Source organism: Schistocerca piceifrons, chromosome 10 (genome assembly GCF_021461385.2).
Source record: "Schistocerca piceifrons isolate TAMUIC-IGC-003096 chromosome 10, iqSchPice1.1, whole genome shotgun sequence".
Taxonomy (NCBI): Eukaryota; Metazoa; Arthropoda; class Insecta; order Orthoptera; family Acrididae; genus Schistocerca; species Schistocerca piceifrons.
In genome coordinates, this window is record NC_060147.1 from 83,850,430 (window position 1) to 83,872,843 (window position 22,414).

Sequence of the window (22,414 nt, forward strand, 5' to 3'; positions counted from 1 at the left end):
TGATCTTTGTTTCAAGCAAACTGGCAGTGAACAACCTGCTCTGACTCAGTTACAAGTCATTTTCAAACATAGGAAATGTCTAAGGTAAAGACAGCATGTAATCTGTTTAAATTTTATCTGAATCAAGTTCTTACATAACAGACGAAAAAATGTGGAGAAATGGGCCAAGACATAGATGGGAATTACCTATTGAATTTCATATTTGCTGATGATCAAATAGTATTGACTGCAGAGTACTTGATGACAAATGTCTTAGAAACATACAGTAAGGCTGGACTAACAATTTTTTTCTAAAACAAAATATCTGTAAAGATAGTAAACAACAAGACATTATCATAGATGGAAATATTATTGAGGCATGCCAAAGGTATAATTACCTGGGAGTTATCTCAGGTCAGGTTTCCAGTAAACGAGAAATAAGGCAGAAGCCAAAACATGCCAAATAAGCAATCCATAAGCTGAATTTCATATTTTGGTCAGATAAAAAAGTAATATGAATCAATAATACAAACTATTTGGTTACAAGTATGGAATCCTGGAAAATGACAGAACAATACAGAAACAGACTTGAAGTTGTGCAAATCGATTTTTTGAGGAGGAGCCACAGTTTCAAGGCAAGAGAACACCTCAAACAGAGAAAACACGAAGTGTGTTACAACTTCCATGTACGAGGGTGGTTTCAAAAGTTATTGGAATCACCACGAGACGTCAGCACTAGCGCAACGAGTTGTTCACGTGATATTCATTGGACTGTTGCCTGTAGACACATGCCATGTCAGTACTCTTGGAAGAGAGCTGTGGCAATGACGTGGCTCTGTTGTTGTTCTCGCATATTGATTTGCGAAGAAGGGGAAAAAAGATAAAAATTTCAAGATTCAAGCAGTGATTAAGTACTTCGTAAAGTAAGATATGAAAGCAAATAACATTCATGCCGATTTCCAGAACACGCTGGAGGACTCCGCTCCTTCATATTCAACTGTTGCCAAGTGGACAAACGAATTTAAATTTGGTTGAGAGACCTTAGATGATGGTCTGCGCAGTGGTCAGCCATGACGTGTCACTACTCCAGAAATCATTGCAGGGGTTCACAAAATGGTCATGAAGGATCGCCGATTGAAAGTGCGTGGAATTGCTCACACTTGCCAGATGTCATCTGAAAAGGTATATCACATTTAAACCGAAGAATTAGAAGTGACAAAATTATCTGCAAGATGGCTGCCGTGACTCTTGGCGCTGGGTCAAAACACACATGAGAATGGACATGTCGTAACAATCTACGGCACGTTTCAGGAGAAATGAACAAGATATTTGCAACGGTTTGTGACCACAGATAAAACTTGGGTGCACTAGTAAACCCCAGAGACAAAACAACAGTCAAAGCAGTGAAAACATGCTGATTCTCCGCCACCAAAGAAAGCAAAGACAATTATTTCAGTGGGAAAGGTCATGGCATTGGTGTTCTGGGATGGAAGGGGATTCTGTTTGTAGATTATCAGGGCAAACAATTACTGGAGAATACTACACTTACCTCCTGGACAAATTGCAACAAAAGATATGCAAAAAAAGGCCAGGTTTAGCAAGGAAGAAAGTCATCTTTCATCAAGACAATGTGTGGCCGCACACATGTGCCGTCGCCATGGCAAAATTACACCAAATAAGGTATGAATTGTTGCCCCACCTACCTTATTCACCTGCTATGACCCTGTCAGACTTCCATCTCTTCCCAAAACTGAAAAATTTTCTTGGTGACCAAAAATTCACTGTGAACGAAGAATTGATAGCCGGAGTTGACAACTATTTTGCATGCCTGGAGGACACTTCATTTTCGAGATGGGTTCAAGGCACTGGAACATCGTTGGACCAAGTGAATTAATCTACAAGGAGACTACATTGAAAAATAAAAAAAAAGTTTCAGTGATGGAAGTACTTTTTTTCTATTCCGTTCCAAGAACTTTTCAAACCACCCTCGTACATAACCAAAGAAGTGAGAAAACAGTGTTCAGAATAGCATGGGCATGTGATGAAATTATGGGGTGAATAAGGGCTGCAAAACATACATTGCTGGGAACCTCCATACAAGAGAACGAGAGGAAGACCTTGTGTAGAACGAAAAATTCTAGTGTAAGAGGAAATGCAATAAAGTAAGCTGAACAAGAAATTGATACAAGGATCAAGAGGTAAGAGTACATGGTTATGAAAAACATCCCAAAGAGCTGTAAACAACTCTGAAATATATGAACAACCAACAGTATTATGTGGTCTGCAACTAATTTTACTTTACAGCCAAGAGCATCTTCAGACATTCGTCGCCCTGATGCTTTACTGACAATGGCACTGAGCGGCAGTTTGAAAATTACATGCTGCCATCAGAGCAATGAATATCTGAGTTGCTCTTACCTGTTCAGTAAAACAAGTAATAAACAAATAATATATGGCCTGTGGCAGTGTAACTGTACCTTTATTCCTCATGGTCGCTGTGTTTCCTGCGGGTAATACTGGTGTTTGCATATAGACTTTATTCTACAACTACACTGCGCATGACATAAATTTTCAATTCACTTCATAAGAATTCCTAAATGAGTTTAAGCCAGTTGCATGAATTACACTACAATATAATTGGCAACTGGAGCATTTTCACTTCAATAAAAATGCTGTCAACAGTTGTGGAAGAACTCTGGTACTTTATAGGATTTCAAGTAGGGGCAACTCCACCACTTCCACATGGGCAAGACAAAAGTAATGCCATGTACCAAAATGAGTATGTGTTCTTCTATATGTCCAGCTGTGTTCACAGATTCACTTTTTTCTGTACTATTTTTTAATGACCAAACACAGGTCATGCACCTTTATGTTTGCACAGTTCAATGACTGCTCTACTAAATTTTAGGTGTGGAACCATACAAATTTTCTTCGTCCTCCTCCTCCTTGTAATAAATCATACACCCATCTTCAGACTGAGCTAATTGTTTTTAGTGGAGGATTTTGAGAAAAAGGCACTGGAATCCACTAGCTTAAAGCCCACAGTGTTTTGGAGATATGTTGACGACATGTTCGTATAGTGTGCCCCAAGGTGATGATAAACAACAAGAATTTTTAAACCACCTGATTTCCGTCTATGGACAAATCCAGTCTACAATGGAAACTGAAAAGGAGTGATGCCTCTGATTTTTGAATGTCTTGAGTTTGGCACAAAGAGAATGGTACTTTGGGACCCAGTATAACGGAAACTGGACACATACAGACATATACAAGTATTTATGTGTAAATAATTTCCACCATTCTTCCCGGATGATTAGTGTTCTCAGAACATAGGTTCACAGAGCACATATTATTGCTGATGAGAGCAGTCTGCAGGATAAGCTTCTACACTTAACGAGAATTTTTGAAGCCAATGCGTATTCTCCACAGCAGATACCTAAAGCACTACAAATTAAATCATAGGTGGTCACAAGGATTGCAGAAAAAGATATGGAAAAGATTTAAATCCACGGTTTTCCTTCCACTTATGGGAAGCCAATAGCCAAAAAGCACAGCAAGCACAAAGTAAAAGTGATTTTTCATCCTTTCCCGAAGAAAGCACCACTCTAGGGTTCCATTAGAGATGATCTGATGCTTCAGGAGGCAAAAGTTTACAAGATCCCCTATGAATGTGGTCATTCATACATCGGACAGATGCCTCTTACAGTCCATGAAAGATGTACAGGACACTGAAGGTATACAGGTTCATGCAGATCTCACAGCCCAATAAAGCTGCTGTGGCAGAGAATTGCATTGACTCTGGTCACTTTGTTACACGAAAATGCTGAATTTTAGCATCTACTTTATCGTTTTGGGACTCAGTGGTCAAAGAAGCAATAGAAATTCACTTGTTAAAGAATTTAATTAAAAGAAAGAGTGGCTTCAGCATTGATAATTTATAGAACCAGGCACTTTCTGCAACAAACTTACAAACACATCACAGTGCAGCTCACAGTGATACGTTAACATTCCAGTGTAGACTGACCGCACAGCCACAGATCTAAATGATGCACGTTTTACTTTTTTACCATCTATCAATGTCTCTGGCAGCTGTGTATCTGTGGACGGATATGCAGAGGTGCGGTCTGCAAGTTATGAAGGATGGAGCAAGTGCTGGAGTGTGTCTTTTGGTTCACTCTGGAGATGGCTCAAATATTGGGAGAAAAACAAGAAGAAGAATTTACACACTAGTGACACTATTAGTTGATTATACCCTTTCATATTTTCTCACACACTTCCCTCTCCCCTTTCCCTTTCCTTTCTCCTCTTGCCACCAAGTGCCTGAGCTGATGGCCCATGAACCACATCCCTCTTAGAACAACCACGTAACAGGCGAGATGGCTGGTAACACTGACAAGGGAACCTCCCCATCGCACCCCCCTCAGATTTAGTTATAAGTTGGCACAGTGGATAGGCCTTGAAAAACTGAACACAGATAAATCGAGAAAACAGGAAGAAGTTGTGTGAAACTATGAAAAAATAAGCAAAATATGCAAACTGAGTAGTCCATGCGCAAGATAGGGAACAACAAGGAAAGAGCAAGGTCAGGATTGCCATGGTCCCGTGGTTAGCATGAACAGCTACAGAACAAGAGGTCCTTGGTTCAAGCCTTCCCTTGGATGAAAATTTTAACTTTTTATTTTCGGTTTATGTGACAAACACTTATGTTTTCATCACTTTTTTGGGAGTGATTATCACATCCACAAGAAAACCTAAATCGGGCAAGGTAGAAGAATCTTTTTACCCATTCGCCAAGTGTACAAGTTAGGTGGGTCGACAACATATTCCTGTCATGTGACGCACATGCCGTCACCAGTGTCGTACAGAATATATCAGACGTGTTTTCCTGTGGAGGAATCGGTTGACCTATTACCTTGCGATCAAATGTTTTCAGTTCCCATTGGAGAGGCACGTCCTTTCGTCGACTAATCGCACGGTTTTGCGGTGCGATTGCAAAACACAGACACTAAATTTATTACAGTGAACAGAGACGTCAATGAAACGAACGGACAGATCATAACTTTGCGAAAATAAAGAAAGTAAACTTTTCACCCGAGGGAAGACTTGAACCAAGGACCTCTCACTCCACAGCTGCTCACGCTAACCACGGGACCACGGTGCTGCTGGGCTCACATTATCCTTGATGTTGCCTATCTTGCACATGGACTAATCCGTTTGTATATTTCGCTTATTTTTTCATATTTCCACACAACTTCTTCCTGTTTTCTCGATTGATCTGTGCTTAGGTTTTTAAGGCCTATCCACTGTGCCAACTTATAACTAAATCTGAGGGGGGTGCGATGGGGAGGTTCCCTTGTGAGTACCAAATCCCTTAGCCTAGTTCTCAAGTTGCACCTTTTATCTTCATTTATCAGGTTCTCTGACAACTGTATTTGATAGATTATCCTGTCACAAATCCTCAGGAAGTGGAAAAATCTGTTCCAAATTCCATAGCAAGAACTAGGAGCCAGCATTCTTTACACCCAAAGCACTGCCAACATATGGTATACTGGCACGTTTTCAATTTTCACTTTACATTCCAGGTTTTCATTTGACTTACTCTTGCGTACACTAATCATTAATTTGCAGATATTCATCGTGGCACGTACACGTCATACAGCTTCATGTGACCGTCGTCCGATCCTGTCAGCAATAATTGGGAGTCTGGAGAGAAGCACAGGGAACGTATAGGCATAGCGTGACCTGTCGACATAAGAAATCACCAAATTTAAGGTAACGGAAAGTTTCAAATGATCATACAGTCAGCAAAAAAGATTCAGCACATCAAGAAACCAAAAAGCACAATGTATTGACTGAATGTTCTCTCAAAATCTAACAAATCAGTAGTTTCAAAACAAATGACTGATTTAAAGAAAATTTTACAGGTAGCTTATGTTACATGCATTCCCTCACAGCACAGACAATGTTCAATTTAATTTACACTGAGGTGACTAAAGACTTCGGACAGCAATATGCACACATACAGGTGGCAGCAGTACCCCATACACAAGGTACAAAAGGGCAGCGCAATGGCGGAGCTCTCATTTGCACTCAGGTGATTTATGCAAAAAGGTCTCCAACGTGATTACAGTCATGCAACGAGAACTAAAAGACTTAACACAGAATGGCAGTTTATGGGACACTCCATTTCGGAAACTGTTAGTGACTTCAGTATTCCAAGATCCACAGTGTGCTGAGGACACCAAATTTCACGTATTACTTCTCACCGTGGAACAACACAGTGGCCGATGGCCTTCACTTAACGACCGACAGCAGTGTTGTTTGAGTGCCAACTGACAAACTACACTGTGCAGAATAGCCACAGAAATCAATGTGGGACATACGATAAATGTATTCGATAGGACAGTGCAGCAAAATGTGGCGATAATGGTCTACGCCAGCAGATGATCTATGAGAGTGCATTTTCTAACAGCACAACACTGCCTGGCTGGGCTTGTGACCATATTTGTTGGATACTAGATGACTGGTAAACAGTGGTCAGGTCAGATGAGTCCTGACTTCACTTGGTAAGAGCTGATGGTACAGATTGAGTGTGGGGCAGACTGCACAAAGCTAAGAACCCAAGTTGTTAACAAGGCACTACGCAAGCTGGCAGCGGCTCCACAATCGTGCATGTTGTGTTTACACGGAACAGACTGGGCCCTCTGGTGCAACTGAACTGATCATTGAATGGAAATGGTGATGTTCAGCTACTTGGAGACCATCTGCAGCCATTAACAGACTTCACGTTTCCAAACAACTAATGAATTTCTATGGATGAAAATGCACTGCGTCACTAGCCCACAACTGTTCACAGTTGGTTTGAAGAACATTCTAAACAATTTGAGTGAATGATTTGATCACCCAGATCACCCGACAGGAATACCATTGAACTTTCATTGGACATAATTGAGAGGACACTTTATGCACAAAATCGTACACTAGCAACAATATCGCAATTATGGATGGCTATACACGCAGCATGGCTCAATGTTTATGCAAGAGACTTCCAACAATTTGTCGAGTCTATGCCACATCGAGTTGCTACACAATGTCAGGCAAAAGGAGGTCCGGTCCCCGAGCAACATAATATGATTGGAAAATTCAAGAGGTTTGTACTTCATGAGGGTACAGATACGTTGGTCATTATTTTAGGGGTTTTGTGAAACACCTGTATCCTTAGCCCTTCGACTGCTCCTGTACAACACACAAAATGCATTTAAGATGACGATCCAGAAAGCAATCTTACAATATTTAGTCATCAAGACATTTAATAAAATCTACAAAATAGCAACCTGGCCTCTAGTGAGAAAGCAACACTATTAATCCAGGTTTCCACAGGCACGAATTTCTTACACATGCGTTCTCTACCACTATTCTTACATACATCTTAATGTTTTCAGATGCTGAAATTGAAAATGCTACTTAGGCAACTTTCAAGATGACGACAAGCAAAGGTTTTTATAAGAAGTCATGTGTTGAACAAAGCTTAACAATAAGTTACAGGTGAAAGTAAGTTCTCCCTGTAGGGAAGTTAAATATGCTTGAACAGCTTTTAGTCCAAGAACTTAATCTGACATTGTCCAAGAAAAAAACAAACCCACAAATGTTGGATACAGAAAAAGATATATTGTAGAAATCGTTTGGGAGACATGCAGTGTGATAATAAGTAGGCTACCAGCCAAGGAAAAAATCATTTTCATGATTGCAATGCATGTATCACACTCGGAAGACTTCTATTTCTAAGTTTTATTTTATGTCCTAGCGGCCCCTTATTGTTAGAGGGCCCACAGAACCCAGCAGCGCAGAGAGAAACATCGCCAGCGGACAGAAACAGCAACAGACTTTCCAAATAAACACAGAACTACTTCGCCAGACAACAAGTGACAGTGTTCGACCAATCGGAAATCATACGACTGTTGTAGCACTCCGCCAAACTGGCTTTATAAGCACGTCTCGACCGTCAGATCGGCAGTGTTTACCAACCACTAGGAACAGCTCCAGCCAGTACTTAACGCGGGCCCTAGCCTTTTATTCACTCGCCGTAGTCTTGTAGTAGTATGTTGTATTTTGTAGAGTAGTTTTGCTCAGTATTTTCTTTCATTGTCTTGTTTTCTTATCTGTTTTGCTACCACAGAGTTGTGTTTTTTTTTTCTTTTTGCATTTAAAACTTAAGTGTATGCCAAGAACGCCTTTTTTTCTTTAATTGTAATAAAGTGTGTTCAAATCGACTGTTAGTTCTTTCATGATGACCACAGGACACTACAGTTATTGGCGACGAGGATAAAACTTTCATTTTTGAATGGAATGGCCTCCTCTGAGGAGCTTCTTCAGTCCTACAGCAGATTCAGGCAACACTCATGCATTCAGAAATTTGTTCCGACTTGCCAGCATTGCAAGAAGTAGCCGATAGGGTTGATTCTATCGCAGGTAAATCGAACAGGATGCACGTGGCTCCACCCATGTTTCAGGCTTTCAATAGGGCTGTTGAACCATGGTCAAATTATGTCTAACGGTTGGAACAACATTTTCTGGCGCATGGGATCCACGACAAAAATCAAAGTCGGGCTGCTTTTTGGGCAACAGTCGGTCCACAGATTTATTGTTTAATTCAACAGTTGAACCCTGAGCAGTCCCCTCGAGATCTCTCACTTACTCACATAAAGGGCTGCCTTTTTGAGTACTTTGATGCACAAATACATATCACCTCCAGCTGTCATACTTTCTTTTCTTGTCGGAAGTCTCCAGGTCAGACTTATCGTGAATGGACTATGACACTCCAGGGTCCCTCCCACAATTGTAAATTCTGGTGCAACAACATCGCCTGCAAGCAGTCTTATCCCTCTTCATTGAGTCGCGATATGGTGGTGTTTCACGCACCCGACAAGGGTCTTTGAGCTGATATTTTGAAGTTACAAGATCCGTCCCTCAACACCTGTCTGCATATCATTCATGCGTTTGAACAGTCTCACCGGCAACAGCCGCCGTGTCTGGAACCATATTTTTTCACAGCTCATCAGTTGCCTAGCGCTGAGCGGGAGGCTCGTCAACCCGTTGGTCCACTCCGTGACAGGAAGTCTTTCACCCAGCTTCCATCCAGTCCAGACTGTTTCTGGACTCACCAACACTCAGAGTGCCCCCACCGGCAAGCAAGATGCACGGCTTGCAGCCGAGCGGGACGTATCGCTGTGGTGTGCCAGGCTTCACAGAAACATCACGCCAACGCCACCCTTTCTGTGCATGCACAAGCTTGTCATGAATCACCACCTCAGGACCTGGAAGCCTCGCATTTGACCAACGACCAAAGCCAAACTGTGCTTTACACATCTGTGACGATTTTAAGGTCACAGTCAATTTTCAGTCCGTCATTGATGCCTATCCAATCCCATTGCTGGATGACATACTCACACGTCTTGCGCGCTCGACTATTCTCGCCAAAATTGATTTGCGCGACACTTATTTGCAGTTGCTGTCTGACGAGGAATCGCAGCAGATCCTAGTCATCAATACCCTGTGTGGCCTTTTCTGGTGCAACCGCCTCCTGTTTGGCATTGCCAGCGGCCCCGCCATTTTCCAACGTTATTCGGATCGCCTCACAAGCCAGGTGCCCGGGGCGGCCAATTATCTGGATGATGTCACTGTCAGTGGTTCGTCCGCAATGGACCTCACGGACAAGGTGGACCAGCTGTTCCAGGTTTTTTTCCTAGGCTAACCTATGTTGTTAGAAAGAAAAGTGTGACTTTTTTGTGCAAGAGGTCAGCTATCTCGGGTTCACGATTTGATGCCCGTGGCCTACACGCCTTTAAGGAGTATATCGAGATGATTCAAAACCTGCCTCCTCCCAACAATGTGAAGCAATTGCAGTCCGTCCTTGGTCAAACCAACTGTTATCAGTGTTTTATACCCCACCCCGCCGAGATTTCGGTGTCCCTGACTGGTTTATTGCGCAAGGGTAAGAGTTGGGTTTGGGACACAGCGTGTGAGGTGGCTTTCACATGTCTCTAGTCAGCTCTCTCTCACCCTCCTTGTCTGGCCGCTTACGATCCGTCCCTGCCCCTCATCGACACCTCGGTTTATGGCCTGGGTGTGGCCCTCTCACATGTGGTCGACAGCGTTGAGAGGCCGGTGGTTTTCGCAATCAAAAAACTGACCAACGCTCAAACCAAATATAGTCCACAGTTTACTTTGACCAAGTTTAAGTAATTCTGTACTGCCAATGAAATTGCCCTCATCCACGCTGCTCCATTTCACCCTGCATCAAACCTCCGGGTGGAATTATTTTGTGCGGACATTCAAGACTCAGCTCAATAAGCTGCTGAGCCATAATCTGCTGGAGGAGGCCGTGCTTCTTTACTTGACTACATACTGCACTGAAATTTTCTTTATAATTAGACAGAATATTTCATTCAGAAAACAAATTTCTGGTTGTGATAACTAGGAAGACAAAAACTTCTGCTAGTGGTTAAGAAGTAATGCCTATGAATTGAGATCTAAGCAGACATGGATATAATAAAATAAATGAGTTCAGCACAGGAAGAGAGTGAAGATGAGATGCTAAAATACATTTTATCTGTTACTAGAGTATGCAGGACCATATTTGTTTCACTATTCTGATGCTCTGACTGTGAGGTAAAAAGTAGTAGTACAGTTATTAGCCAAAAGAGAGAGGAAAGTAAGCGCTCACACAGTGTGTTTCTAATGTGACATGTAGCGTATTTTGTAAATACATTAGATAAGTTTCCAGTATAAACCATGTCTAGTTTGGAACATCCCCATTTTTTCAGTTACATGTCTAGCCCAAAGTCCACCCATATAATCAGGAGCATATTGTGCAACCCCCCCCCCCCCCCCCCACACACACACACACAAAGAGAGTAAGAAAGCAATTTTGTCTGTTCTCTCATAGAAAACAAAAAAAATTAATCCAAAATCCAGTTTAAATATCAATACTTATACTTCTTAAGACTTCAGGTAATCTTAAGTGTTCCAAAAATATTACCTTCAAGCGTATGTACAAGTTTTCCAGAGCTAACGTCAAACACGTTAATGATGCCATCAATAGCACCACTTGCTATGTATTTGCCATCAGGACTCTGAAAATACAAAACACATCTATTAAATTTTGTGATAGTAATTTTATCAATAACCAACATATTGTAATTCAGCAAGTTAATATGTGCTATAGTGGATTATTTGTCTCAGTTACAGTTGCAATTTAATATATGCGTTAAACAGCTTTGGTGATCTTTATAGTTTTGTTACAGTGTAAATCATCTACTTGATCAGTGTGTACGGCATGATAAATATTAAAATACTGTACTGCCAGTACTGTATATGACATTAAGTTTCAACATTAATGTTGCAGCCATCTCTGATAAACAGTCTTCTTCGCAATAACTTAACTGAAATTCATGCAGTAATCTTTATACCCGTTGTCACCCTATCTCTAGCATGGAAGCATGAAGTTGAACAGAGTGGCGAGGGCTCCTCACAATGTAAACTAACACCGGAATTGTTCTCCAAGGAACATACTGGTCGAATGCCATATAATGGCTTATTTTTCAGGCCTGAAATAGTTTCTTCAAAATTGTGTACCCATGTTGCAATTGCATGAACAGCTGGGATATGTCCTTAATGCTCTATCTGGTAAAGTTGCTTTACGCAGTGCCCTAAAACCACAAAACTATCACCCTGGTTGTAAAATGCTCTCACAGCAATAGCATGTACTGCACCATCCCATGCCGCACAATTACTAAAAGGCAACACATTCAGAGTGCCTACACATCTGTTTCTACCAACTGGTGGCTATATAGTGTTGACAACACTTAACATTCAAAATTACCTATTTCCATGCAGCACTCCGCATAGTGTCCTAGACTGTGTTTAAAAAAAAAAATGAACACAACATGCTCATGCTCCAAATCTCAATAGTTTCATAGTGGTTGCATTCCACCATACAGAACTAAGCCCCTTATTTCACAGCCATGACAATTGTGTGTGTGTGTGTGTGTGTGTGTGTGTGTGTGTGTGTTTTGAGGTTTTCGGGCACTAAACAGCGTGGTCATCAGTGCCCAAACGCATAGAAACAGGAACACATGCGGTGAAGGGACGAAGACAGACAGCGAACAATGAGAACGGCTAAAAGACACAGACCTGACGCAGTTCCAAATCCTCACATACAGAGGCAAAACAAGAGGAGAAGAAACGCACTAAAAAAAGGAAAGGAAACACAAGGAAAAGAGAACAGAAATCGAAGGGAAACAAGTAAGTAATCGTGACTGGTGGACCTCTTACCTAAAACCTGGGTGAGCCAGTCACCAAGCAGCACATTAAAATCCTCTCCCTAAAATCCGAGGCAACAAATTGGACAGGACACAAAACCGTAAGACCTTAACCACAGTCGTTGCGTCGTCTTGCAAAATAGAGGGCAAATCCGGTGGCAAGGAAACCACCGTCCTCTGGTCAGAGAATAAAGGACAGTCAAGTAAAATGTGGCGGACAGTAATCTGGACGCCACAAGCACTGCAGATTGGGGGGTCCTCCCGCCGGAGTAAAAAACCATTCGTTAAGGGACTGTGCCCGATGCGGAGGCGAGTGAGAAGAACCTAATCATGTTACCTTCTGCAGAGAGAACATGAGGAAGTGGACATGTAAATGACTTTAATCCTCCTACAGTTCGATCAACAAGTTGTAAAGCAGGGAGTGAGCAACCAAACAAAGCCCTGAGCCATGATTTCACTTAATAAACACAGTATTGAGTACTCACTATGGGTTTTGGGAAGATTTCCTGCTTAATCACACTAATATCTTGTCTCATTCAACTCAACTTCTGACATACCATATTATGCAAAGAAGTTTCGTGCAGGGCAAGTTGTCACAATTAGCAGATTGTTTAAAGATTTGTTACCAGTAAGACAGGTCTTTCCCATCTCTCTATTTTGTCCAACGTGAACAGAACTATTCCAGACTATACTGAAAAATGTATAGAATTACAGCAACCAGTCACATGTACTGCACCTTAAACCACAAATGATTCTGCACATTTTGGAATGGTTTATATTCAGTGTGGATTCCTCATAGAGATAGTGCACAGTTTTTACTGTAACATGTGGTAGATTAGCTTTTAGCTTAAGCTGCTCATTTACATCACAATCTGAGGCACTTTAGATTGGGGTGCAGTGTCCATTTGTAAATAATAACAAGTTGATGAAGCTTTTAAATAAGTTTATCAACTGTGTGCTGCAAACAATTGCATGAAAAATCCATCCTTAAATGGACACCACCTGATGACAAGTAGGACACGCTCCAAACTGATCACGTAATTTCTGTGGACAAGAGCTGGAGTAACTGCTCAGTGGCAGAACACATTGCTCCATGTTCAATTTCAATTGCTGCGCCACAGCTCGAGTCATCTGGATGTTTTCCCTCAGCATCAGCTTCAGTGAATTGTACAATGGTATTTACATTCCGCCAGGACTTTTCATTATCGTATTTTGATTGGCTGCTTCCAGAAATAAAATCATGTGACAATTAAAAAGATTTGCATACATAGGAGATCAGGAAAGCACCTGTTAGGAAATGTTGAACTTAAAATTGACAATTTGTTGAGCAATATCCTACAGATATGGGGTGTCCCAGGAGGAATGGCCAGTATTCAAGGATATGACAGGAATGACCACTGGAAGCAAGAAAGTCTAGTACACACGGGCTACAAAAGGCATACCTTAATGGCTATGAGCATTACATATTTGTGAAACAAATCTCATTTATCGCAGGCTCTTTGCATTACATATGTTGAGAGGTGATAGTATGGCCCAAAATGAGAGAAAAAGGTCCAGTAAACGTGGGAACTATGAGCACTTGCTCGTCTTTGTTACTGTCATAAACATATCTTCTACTGAAACAGAGCAGACAGTTCTTGAAGTATGCATTTTAGAGCCCATGTTTATTGGAATTTTTTCTTCTTCTTGTTTTGGTGCATACTTCCTCCTCCCGTGTTATGGAAAGTGAAGAGCTTGTAGCAGAAGAGCTCTGTTTCACAATATCGAAGGTGAGGAAGTGCTCATATCTCTTAAGATATGCATTTTGGAGCCAATGTTTGCCAGACTTTTTTGCTCTGAATGATCTTTCCTGTCTTATTCCTGAATATTGACCATTCTTCCTGGGACACACAACAGATATGTTATGTAGTCATAACCATTAGACAATTGAATGCTACAGATACTTACATATGCTATACTCAACGTAAATTTTCCTCTGGAATCCAGGACTTGTTCCTGCTTCCCAGATTCAACACCGTACATATTAATTTTGCCTGAATGACTCCCAGATATTATGAATTTGTCATCAGGTGAGAAGGCTACAGTCCATATGTCTACAGGGCCAACTTCAATATTCCCTATCTTCTCACCAGTGTTAAGGTCCCACAGCCTCAAGCTGGAGTCAAGAGAACTAGATGCACAGGCTGTAAGAAGAGAAGTCCGTATCACAACAGAAACTAGACATTATATCTTGTTTTGTAATTATACAGAGAAGAAAGGTTACTCATACTTATTGGTCAAATACAGTTTTTTAGGCTTTTTTATTTGCAGCATGATCCATTATAATACTTGTAATACTAAATCTATGTATATTTGTGTGTGTGTGTTGTTGTTGTTGTTGTGTTGGTGAGAACACTGGCACAAAGTCTGGTGGTCAGGAGCTTCATGCCACCATATCTCCTCCCCTTGCTGGCCAAATAGTGGCAGTGAAAATTTTTTTCACCAGCAAGAGTCAAACAGACTTACCACTGGGTCAAGAGTTTTAGGTGTTTTTATCAAAAATTCAAATTTAAAACTGCCAACATCACAAACGAAACTAATGAATGCAAAGTGTCCTGTAGCTACATCATCCTAAATTTTGTCTCTCTCATAGAGGATAAGCAATGTGAGGTGGTTCACGGTAATGGAAGGGCTGCTTGTTGCCTTTATCACAATCATTCTTCACATGTCCTTCACATGTCTGACTCCATCACATACCCCTTCTGCTACAATTACGCAACGGTTTTGAGAAATTATGAAATAGGTGATGTACTGGGCCAAGCCTAATCAATTACTTGTAAAAGTGGTCACATTAACAACATATTTCCAAACTGCTGTAGCAAGGAATCAGTTCATTTCCAGACATGGGTTTCAATTCAAAATCTTGTCCCCTCTACAATTTCTAGAAGTTTGTAATGGAACTTTCCAAACATCCTGTAATTGCACATACAGTAAAGACCACTTTACATGAATAACTTTCTTGTCTCAATCAATTACTCACCGTGAGTGAGTCTACTGCAGTGGCTCTGGCTCATTACTCTGGTATTGAGCCCCACCTGTCAAGAGTCATACTGGCATGAAAATTGTGTGTGATGCAAGAGCTGTCTGCCATGCAGTTTGGTACCTGAATGGTGAAAGTGAGGCAATGGGGGCCAACCTTCTTATAGGAAATTGTAAATATAGTAATATAATTAAGGAGCTGGCAATGAAAATAATTTTTAATTATGAAAACATAATTCACATTGGGTGTCCTTCACAAAGATTGTATGGTACATTCTCTATACTGGTGAGGAATAAAAGAATAACAAAGTTGAAGCTGAACATTTCATAACACATTCATTCATTTGCTCCAGAAAGCATATATGTATAAACACAACAAACAATATTTATAGGCAGTACATACTGTCTTTACTTTATTACTTGTATCTTATTTCCATGAAAGTAAATCAGTCCTCAATCCAAAGGCTGGTTTGAATTCCAAAGTGCTCTATTAGGCATGGTCATGGAGGTGTTATCCCATCACCTTCTTCCAACTTTTGAACTGACTTACACAGCCAGTTATAGGATGACCTAGGGATTACAGAAGTGTCCGATTCCACCCATCTGCTTTGACGCATGACATCACCAATATGGCGGAAATGGCTACTCTAAGCATCTTCCATATAGTGCCTATGATGTCACTACATACACATGGCAAAAAACACAAAACATCTCCCTCCAAAAACATATTCAAACTAAAGGGACAACAACAGGAATTTGGGTGGGGGTTCATCCCAAAACACACAAAATGAAGAAAAAAAAAATTATAAAATCTCAGGAATCGGACACTTCCCTTCACCTATATAGATCAACCGCAGCTGACGATACCAAACACCAACGCTTACAGCAAAAACAGTGGAAACTGGAATCAGACAATTCCTTTGAACACAGCTGTCGATACCAAAACACCAGTACCAGCATATAAAAGTGTACGAAAATTGTAATCAGTCAATTTCCTTGACCTATATAGGTCAACCATAACTCTTGATACTGAGCCGTGGTGGCTCATATCAATAATGCCACTCTGGTGGTTTATCTTTCCTGCCATGGTCAGGGTGGTAAGCAGCGCCCTCTGGGACCTAGGCGAGAAGTAACGAGGCGAGGTCCTGTGGGGTGTGGTGCTCTGGGACGTGGTGGAAGACGGTTGTCGGGTTGACGCAGCAAGTGTAGGACCGGACCTATCGCATGGAGATATACAAGTTGGCTCTGAACGGAAGGTACCGTAGCAAGCAGTGGGAAGCGGGCGTCCTTTAATTTGTGTGAAGGAGTAACAATTTTTGCATTGGATGTCCCAGTGGTTCCCGAGAGTTGCGGTGGCTGCTTTTGGAGAAGAGAATTGGTAAGAGCTTGTGTCTATGCTCTTTTCCGTACGATGTTGCTGCCTGCCGTTATAAACGGGTGAAAGTCAGGCGCTTGTATTGACTACACGGGAACTGGTGATGTAAAATTACATTTGTGATTGAGTCTCACTTGTACTGTGACAATTTAGAGGCGAAAACTGTGGTGGTTTCATTAGGTCTCGTTCTTTGCTGTGCAACTAAGGGAGTCAGTTATTTGGGGTAACTGAGGGGGCACCATTATGTTGGTAAGTGATACGTTCTCCCCGTTTTGTCTAGGGCTTTGCAAATCGAAATTGTGGGGGAGTACATGTGTGAGTAATTTGCTGTTGTATTGATGGTTATGTTGTGAAGACTGTTCTCTGGTGTGTTAAATTGCGCCGATTTGTAGCCAATCCAAGAAGAAGTTACCATTGCTACTTGCTTATGTGTTACTGTCCTTATGATTGGCACTGTTTGTCTTTCGATTGTGGGTGTGCTTAAAAAAAAAAAAAAAAGTCGCGGTTACTATTCATAAGGGTTGTCTAGTAAGTAAACTGCTTAAGCTTTTATCATATGCCGGTCTGTTTGCCCATCACATTGGCTTTCTATGCAGTAACTGGAGGAATGTGTATGGTGGTTCAAGATTGTAGGCTGACTAGTATTGGAACTGGTGTTGAGCTTAAGGGTGAGATCAGCATCCTGCAAAACTGCACGCTGCGCGTCGTTAAATGTTCTGCTATTGGGGAGCCGGCTCTCTGTTCTTGGATTTTGTAAGGATACGTGATGAGTGGATTGTTGTAGTTTTTCGTGTGCTAAATTGCGGGGTGTCGGTGCCATCCTAGGGCTAGACTTGTGATGTATGTTATGTTGAAAGGGAATTAACTGTACCAAACTTAAGAGAGCTTTTAGTTTGTTTTAGGTCTGTACATGGAATGATGCTGATATTTTGTCAATTCCGGCAATAACTTCCTGTGTGGGGAGATCCTCTGAGGGACTTGTATTGTACTGTTGCAGTGCAGTCCATCTGAAATGTGCTGCTTAAAACTTGGGACTGCAGCTCTCTGATGTTATATATTACTGTTTAATCTTAAGTGTCTTGGATGTAATATAGTTGTTGAGGATTGTAGAATTAATTTTGATTGCTGGTTCCTTAAAGGAAGTATTTCGTTTTAAAATATGTGCTCAGTCAGAGCCTATTTAAATATGATTTTAACACATCATTCAAATTTTCTAGTCTTGTTTTCTTAAAAGGCTTTCAGTTAAATGATTGCTATTTGCCTGTTTAAATGTCTGAGTGACTTAAAGGAAAAGAATATTATTTTGTAATTTTTACTGATTGTTCCTTTTGGGTAATACCTGACTTACGTGTTCAATAAATGAGTGTCTAGTCAATGGTGATGCACTGTTCTATTGATGGCCTACCCCTTCCACTCCGCAGCCTATTGAGCTGCTTTGTGTTGAAATTGTGTTCAGAACACCCATCTGACCTGACACCTCGAATACAAAAAAAAGCAACACCTACAACTATGAAAAGCAGAACCAAAACCACAATACCTTAAAAATTAGAAAGTCAAATATCCCTACATAAATTAAAACACATTCGATACACAATAAATACACAAAACATTACAACTGGAGGGAAAAAAAAAAAAAAATTTACTTATCGTGAACAAATTTCGGTGCTGCAAAGTAGGTTGGCCATCTCAAAAAAAAAAAAAAACACACACACACACACACACACACACACACACACACACACACACACACACACACACACAACAAGACGACACCTACAAACACAAGCAGCTCATAAACTGAATGCCGTAATGACGTCACACACCACAACACCCTTAAGCCATGGGTTGAAGCAGGTGGAATCTGACGCTTCCGTTGATCAATGACCTGTAGTTTAATGTAAGATTCCAAATCACGATTTAACTATAACAGAATATACACAGCCAGTGACAAAGACAGAGTGCTGGGAACTGGGCTCTCAACATTGCTGACCAACACCACTGCCACTACAGCAGCTGAAGCCACCACTTCTGTGTGCCAAGGATCTGGGACACTGACCAGCCTCCAGGAAGTTTCTCCAGTTCTTCCCCTTACCAGGGGACAACAGATGGATGCCAGTCACCGAAGCTATTCCAGATTCTTCCACAGCAATGCAATTATGAAGTCCCTTCTACACAGTCAGCACTGAGCATCTGCATTTCAGACCCCCCCCCCCCCCCCCCCCAATCTCCACCAGACCAGCTGTTGTCATCAAGCAACGCAGCTGCACCCAGTCTGTGTCAGCCACTGTCTTTTAGTCCCCATTGAAGCCTTGTTGCTGCTATATTGCTGTGGCCAGGCCACAAGCCGAGAACCATTTCCGACTGCCCAGACCTCTGAGGCCAATGCTCTACTGCTCGCCACCTTTCTGCTGCTGGAGACCACCGCCTGCTGCTCTCCATTCTTCGATCCGGAGGGACAAGCAGCACTGTAACTTACCACAAGTGAGAAGACATCACTGCCCTGTCTTGTGTCTGTAGTGGGGCTGTAATCAGTGCTCTGTGCCGCTATTGACTGAGCTTGATTTGCCCACAATGCCATCTCTTCGCATTGTCTCCTAGCAGAAGATGGGCCCTCCACAATACACTGCCTCGCCCACCATTATAAGTGTGAATATTACAAGCCGATGCCAAACCACACTACAGACGGAGTACTCAAGAGGACTGCCCGAGATGCAGGAATTAATAAAGAACTGTTTATGTTCACTGTTTGTTTCTCTACAGCTGCCCAAATCACTTAGTTCTTCCAAAATATCTACAAACCCTCAATCCCCAGTGGAAGAGCCATTGCTGTTCTTAACACAAGAACAGCAGCTCTTCCACCCCTCCATAGCGGTCATTGCTACCCCAAACTGCAACATTTCAATGCCTGACAGGGTACATCTTCCTGCACCACTCCACAGCACTGCGTTTTCAAGAACCCCAGACCTCTGGATACATAGGCTGGTAGTCTGCCACCTCGTCATAAAGGCTTGCCTTGTTTTCTTTCAAAGTGCCAAAGAACATTCAACATAATTTTCTCCTTTAATACAGATGACTTCACTGTTGAAATATTTTTAATGAAAATTTTTTCACCTATTTACATTCTTATTTATGCAGAGTGTAGGCTTTTTCCTTTGTAAAAATTTCATGAACCCTGTAACATTTTTTCTTTAGGATATTTGGTGTATCTTGCGGAAGATCACTCATAGCAAAATTATAGATCTCTCATGGACCTGTTGACGGTGCCAGAAAAGCCACAGGAAAAAATACCAGGAAAAAAAAAGGAGGTTCAAATGGCTCTGAGCACTATGGGAGTTAACATCGGAGGTCATCAGTCCCCTAGAACTGCTAACTACTTAAACCTAACTAACCTAAGGACACCACACACATCCATGCCCAAGGCAGGATTCGAATCTGCGACTGTAGCAGTCGCGCGGTTCCGGACTGGAGCGCCGAGAACCACTCGGCCACCGCAGCCGGCCGGTTAAGAAGGAACAGAAGTTCATAATCCATTACTATAATACAAGTGAGCAAGGCAAAGGCTGGGTTTATAATTTTACACTTGGCAGAATCAGTCAGTCAATCGGTTGGAAGATGACTGGTTATGAGCTGGCAAAGCCAACAAATGTGTCATTACAGTCTAGTTTTTAATACACTCCACATACTACAGTTACATTTAAATTTCAGTTAGTGGGTGCTACTGGACCCCCCCCCCCCCCCCCCCCACAAAAAAAGCAGCAGCTTTGTTCTGCTGATAAAATCAGCAATCACAGCCTGTAGTCTAGATAGGGTGAAATGTGATAATTTGGTTGCGAGCAAACAAATGTAAATGTCAAAGTTTGTGGCAAGACATTACCCCGTGGTAAGACATTAACCTGTAATGTAACAATGTTTGTCATGAAAACTAAAACTTAAAAGTAAAATTAGAAAATTATATTAGATAATGGACATGTCTCTGCTGAGCACTTTGATGCATATTATGTACATATACCATACATTAACTACGAAAAATACAAGGGAGAGACCCACTATGCAACTTTTACTCAGAAATTCCCACTGCAAACACCTGTTTTCCCTGCCTGAGGCTGATATTTAAGCTAGGCTGACATTTAAGCTATTGATATTAGAAGACATGAAGACATTAACAACAAGAACATTCCCACTAATAAATCCCACATTTTAGCACAAGATCCAATATTTTATTTAATATGATGTGGGATTGTATGAGATAATGGTCACCATACTAGTTACGTAGTGCGGTCACCATACTAGTTATGTAGTGCTGACACACAGTTGCTACACTGAAAAGAACACATGACGAAGGTGACATGTTCAGTCATATTCTTCACTATTTGTGAATATTTTGTTGACACGCATCTACATAGGGAGACATGATCATCATAATAAAATAAGAGAAATCAGAGCTCAAACGGAAAGATTTAGGTGTTCCTTTTTCCCCGTGCGCCATTTGAGAGTGGAATGGAAGAGAAGTAGTATGAAAATGGTTCAATGAACCCTCTACCAGGCACTAAAGAGTGAATTGCAGAGTAACCATGTAGATGTAGATCTGTATTCAACTCCAATAACGAACAATTCCCCCCAACTTCACTACATATATAGTTGCACATGATCATTTCGTAGTGATGGCACTCGATAGTGGAATTATTAGCAACTCTACTATAATTTAGGGACAGCCTGCAGAGGGAAGTTGAGGGTCCTTGTGGTACTACTTATGTCTTCTTCCCCATTGCCATTTGCTAATGTCATGTTGGAAAATGACTGTCACTAACCTACCACATGAGCTCTGTTTCCTTGCTCTGGTAATTCTGTGAGATGAACGTGGTGGACAGCAATAAGTTACCAGACTGTTTTTACAACATAAGCTTCCAGAATTTTAACAGTAAATCTCTCCGCAATGCACAAAGTCTTCCTTCTAGATTTCACATGTGACACAGGAGATATATAATTTTGATATTAGAGTGTTCATTTTGATAACCTACTTGTTCCATCCGAACTGATGTCAACACACACAACACCAAGGGAATGACCTTCCAGTTTGTGTTTTAACTTCAATTGGTCATCTCTGAACTGCCAAACCTTTACAAGGTCATCAACACCACCAGTTACAATGTAATCAGTTGGTTCTTCAGTAGTCAAGGAATCCCTAAAAAGAAACAAAAATATGCAAACTGACTCAAGTAAAATGCACGTTTCTACAACATTGCATCAATATGAGAATATTCTAAATGTAGAACACATACCTCGAGTTGTCACCCCCAGCATTTTCCGAGTTTTCGTCATCTTTTTTCTTTTTAAGTCTTCCCCAGGCACAGCTCCAGACACTGTCATCATGTGCATTGTCCAACCTCACTTGAAGAGAGTGCTGGGGAAAGAAATGGCACTTGAATTTTCAAAACAACTAAATGCTAATTTCGTTGGCAGAAAGGACTAATATAGTTCAGAAATTAATGAGTTCTAGATCAAATGGCTAAGGCATTTTAAGATCTAAACAGTTCTCCTAGGATGCTAGTAATAAGTACATAATTTCTTACTTTGTGACCTGTCAACAAGAATTTAAAAAATTATCTGACTTCATCCTTACTTTCAGAGTTGAAAAAGCTTTATTTACTGGTGCAGATAATATGGTATTTGCCACAACCACAGCTATTTCTGCTTTTAAAACTTGGCGCACTACTGTTGGTAG

At 41.3% G+C, this 22,414-nt stretch overlaps 1 protein-coding gene across 1 annotated transcript in view; it reads right to left on the bottom strand.

Moving 5' to 3' along the window:
* LOC124718972 (WD repeat-containing protein 61) overlaps nucleotides 1-22,414 on the bottom strand; it is a 43,796-nt gene that overhangs the window by 20,553 nt on the left and 829 nt on the right. The window contains exons 2-6 of the mRNA XM_047244644.1: nucleotides 21,972-22,093; nucleotides 21,711-21,874; nucleotides 14,247-14,482; nucleotides 11,018-11,111; nucleotides 5,628-5,721 (exon numbers count right to left, since the gene is read on the bottom strand). Of these exons, the coding sequence (XP_047100600.1) occupies nucleotides 5,628-5,721; nucleotides 11,018-11,111; nucleotides 14,247-14,482; nucleotides 21,711-21,874; nucleotides 21,972-22,093 (710 nt within the window). The remainder of the gene's footprint in view (nucleotides 1-5,627; nucleotides 5,722-11,017; nucleotides 11,112-14,246; nucleotides 14,483-21,710; nucleotides 21,875-21,971; nucleotides 22,094-22,414) is intronic.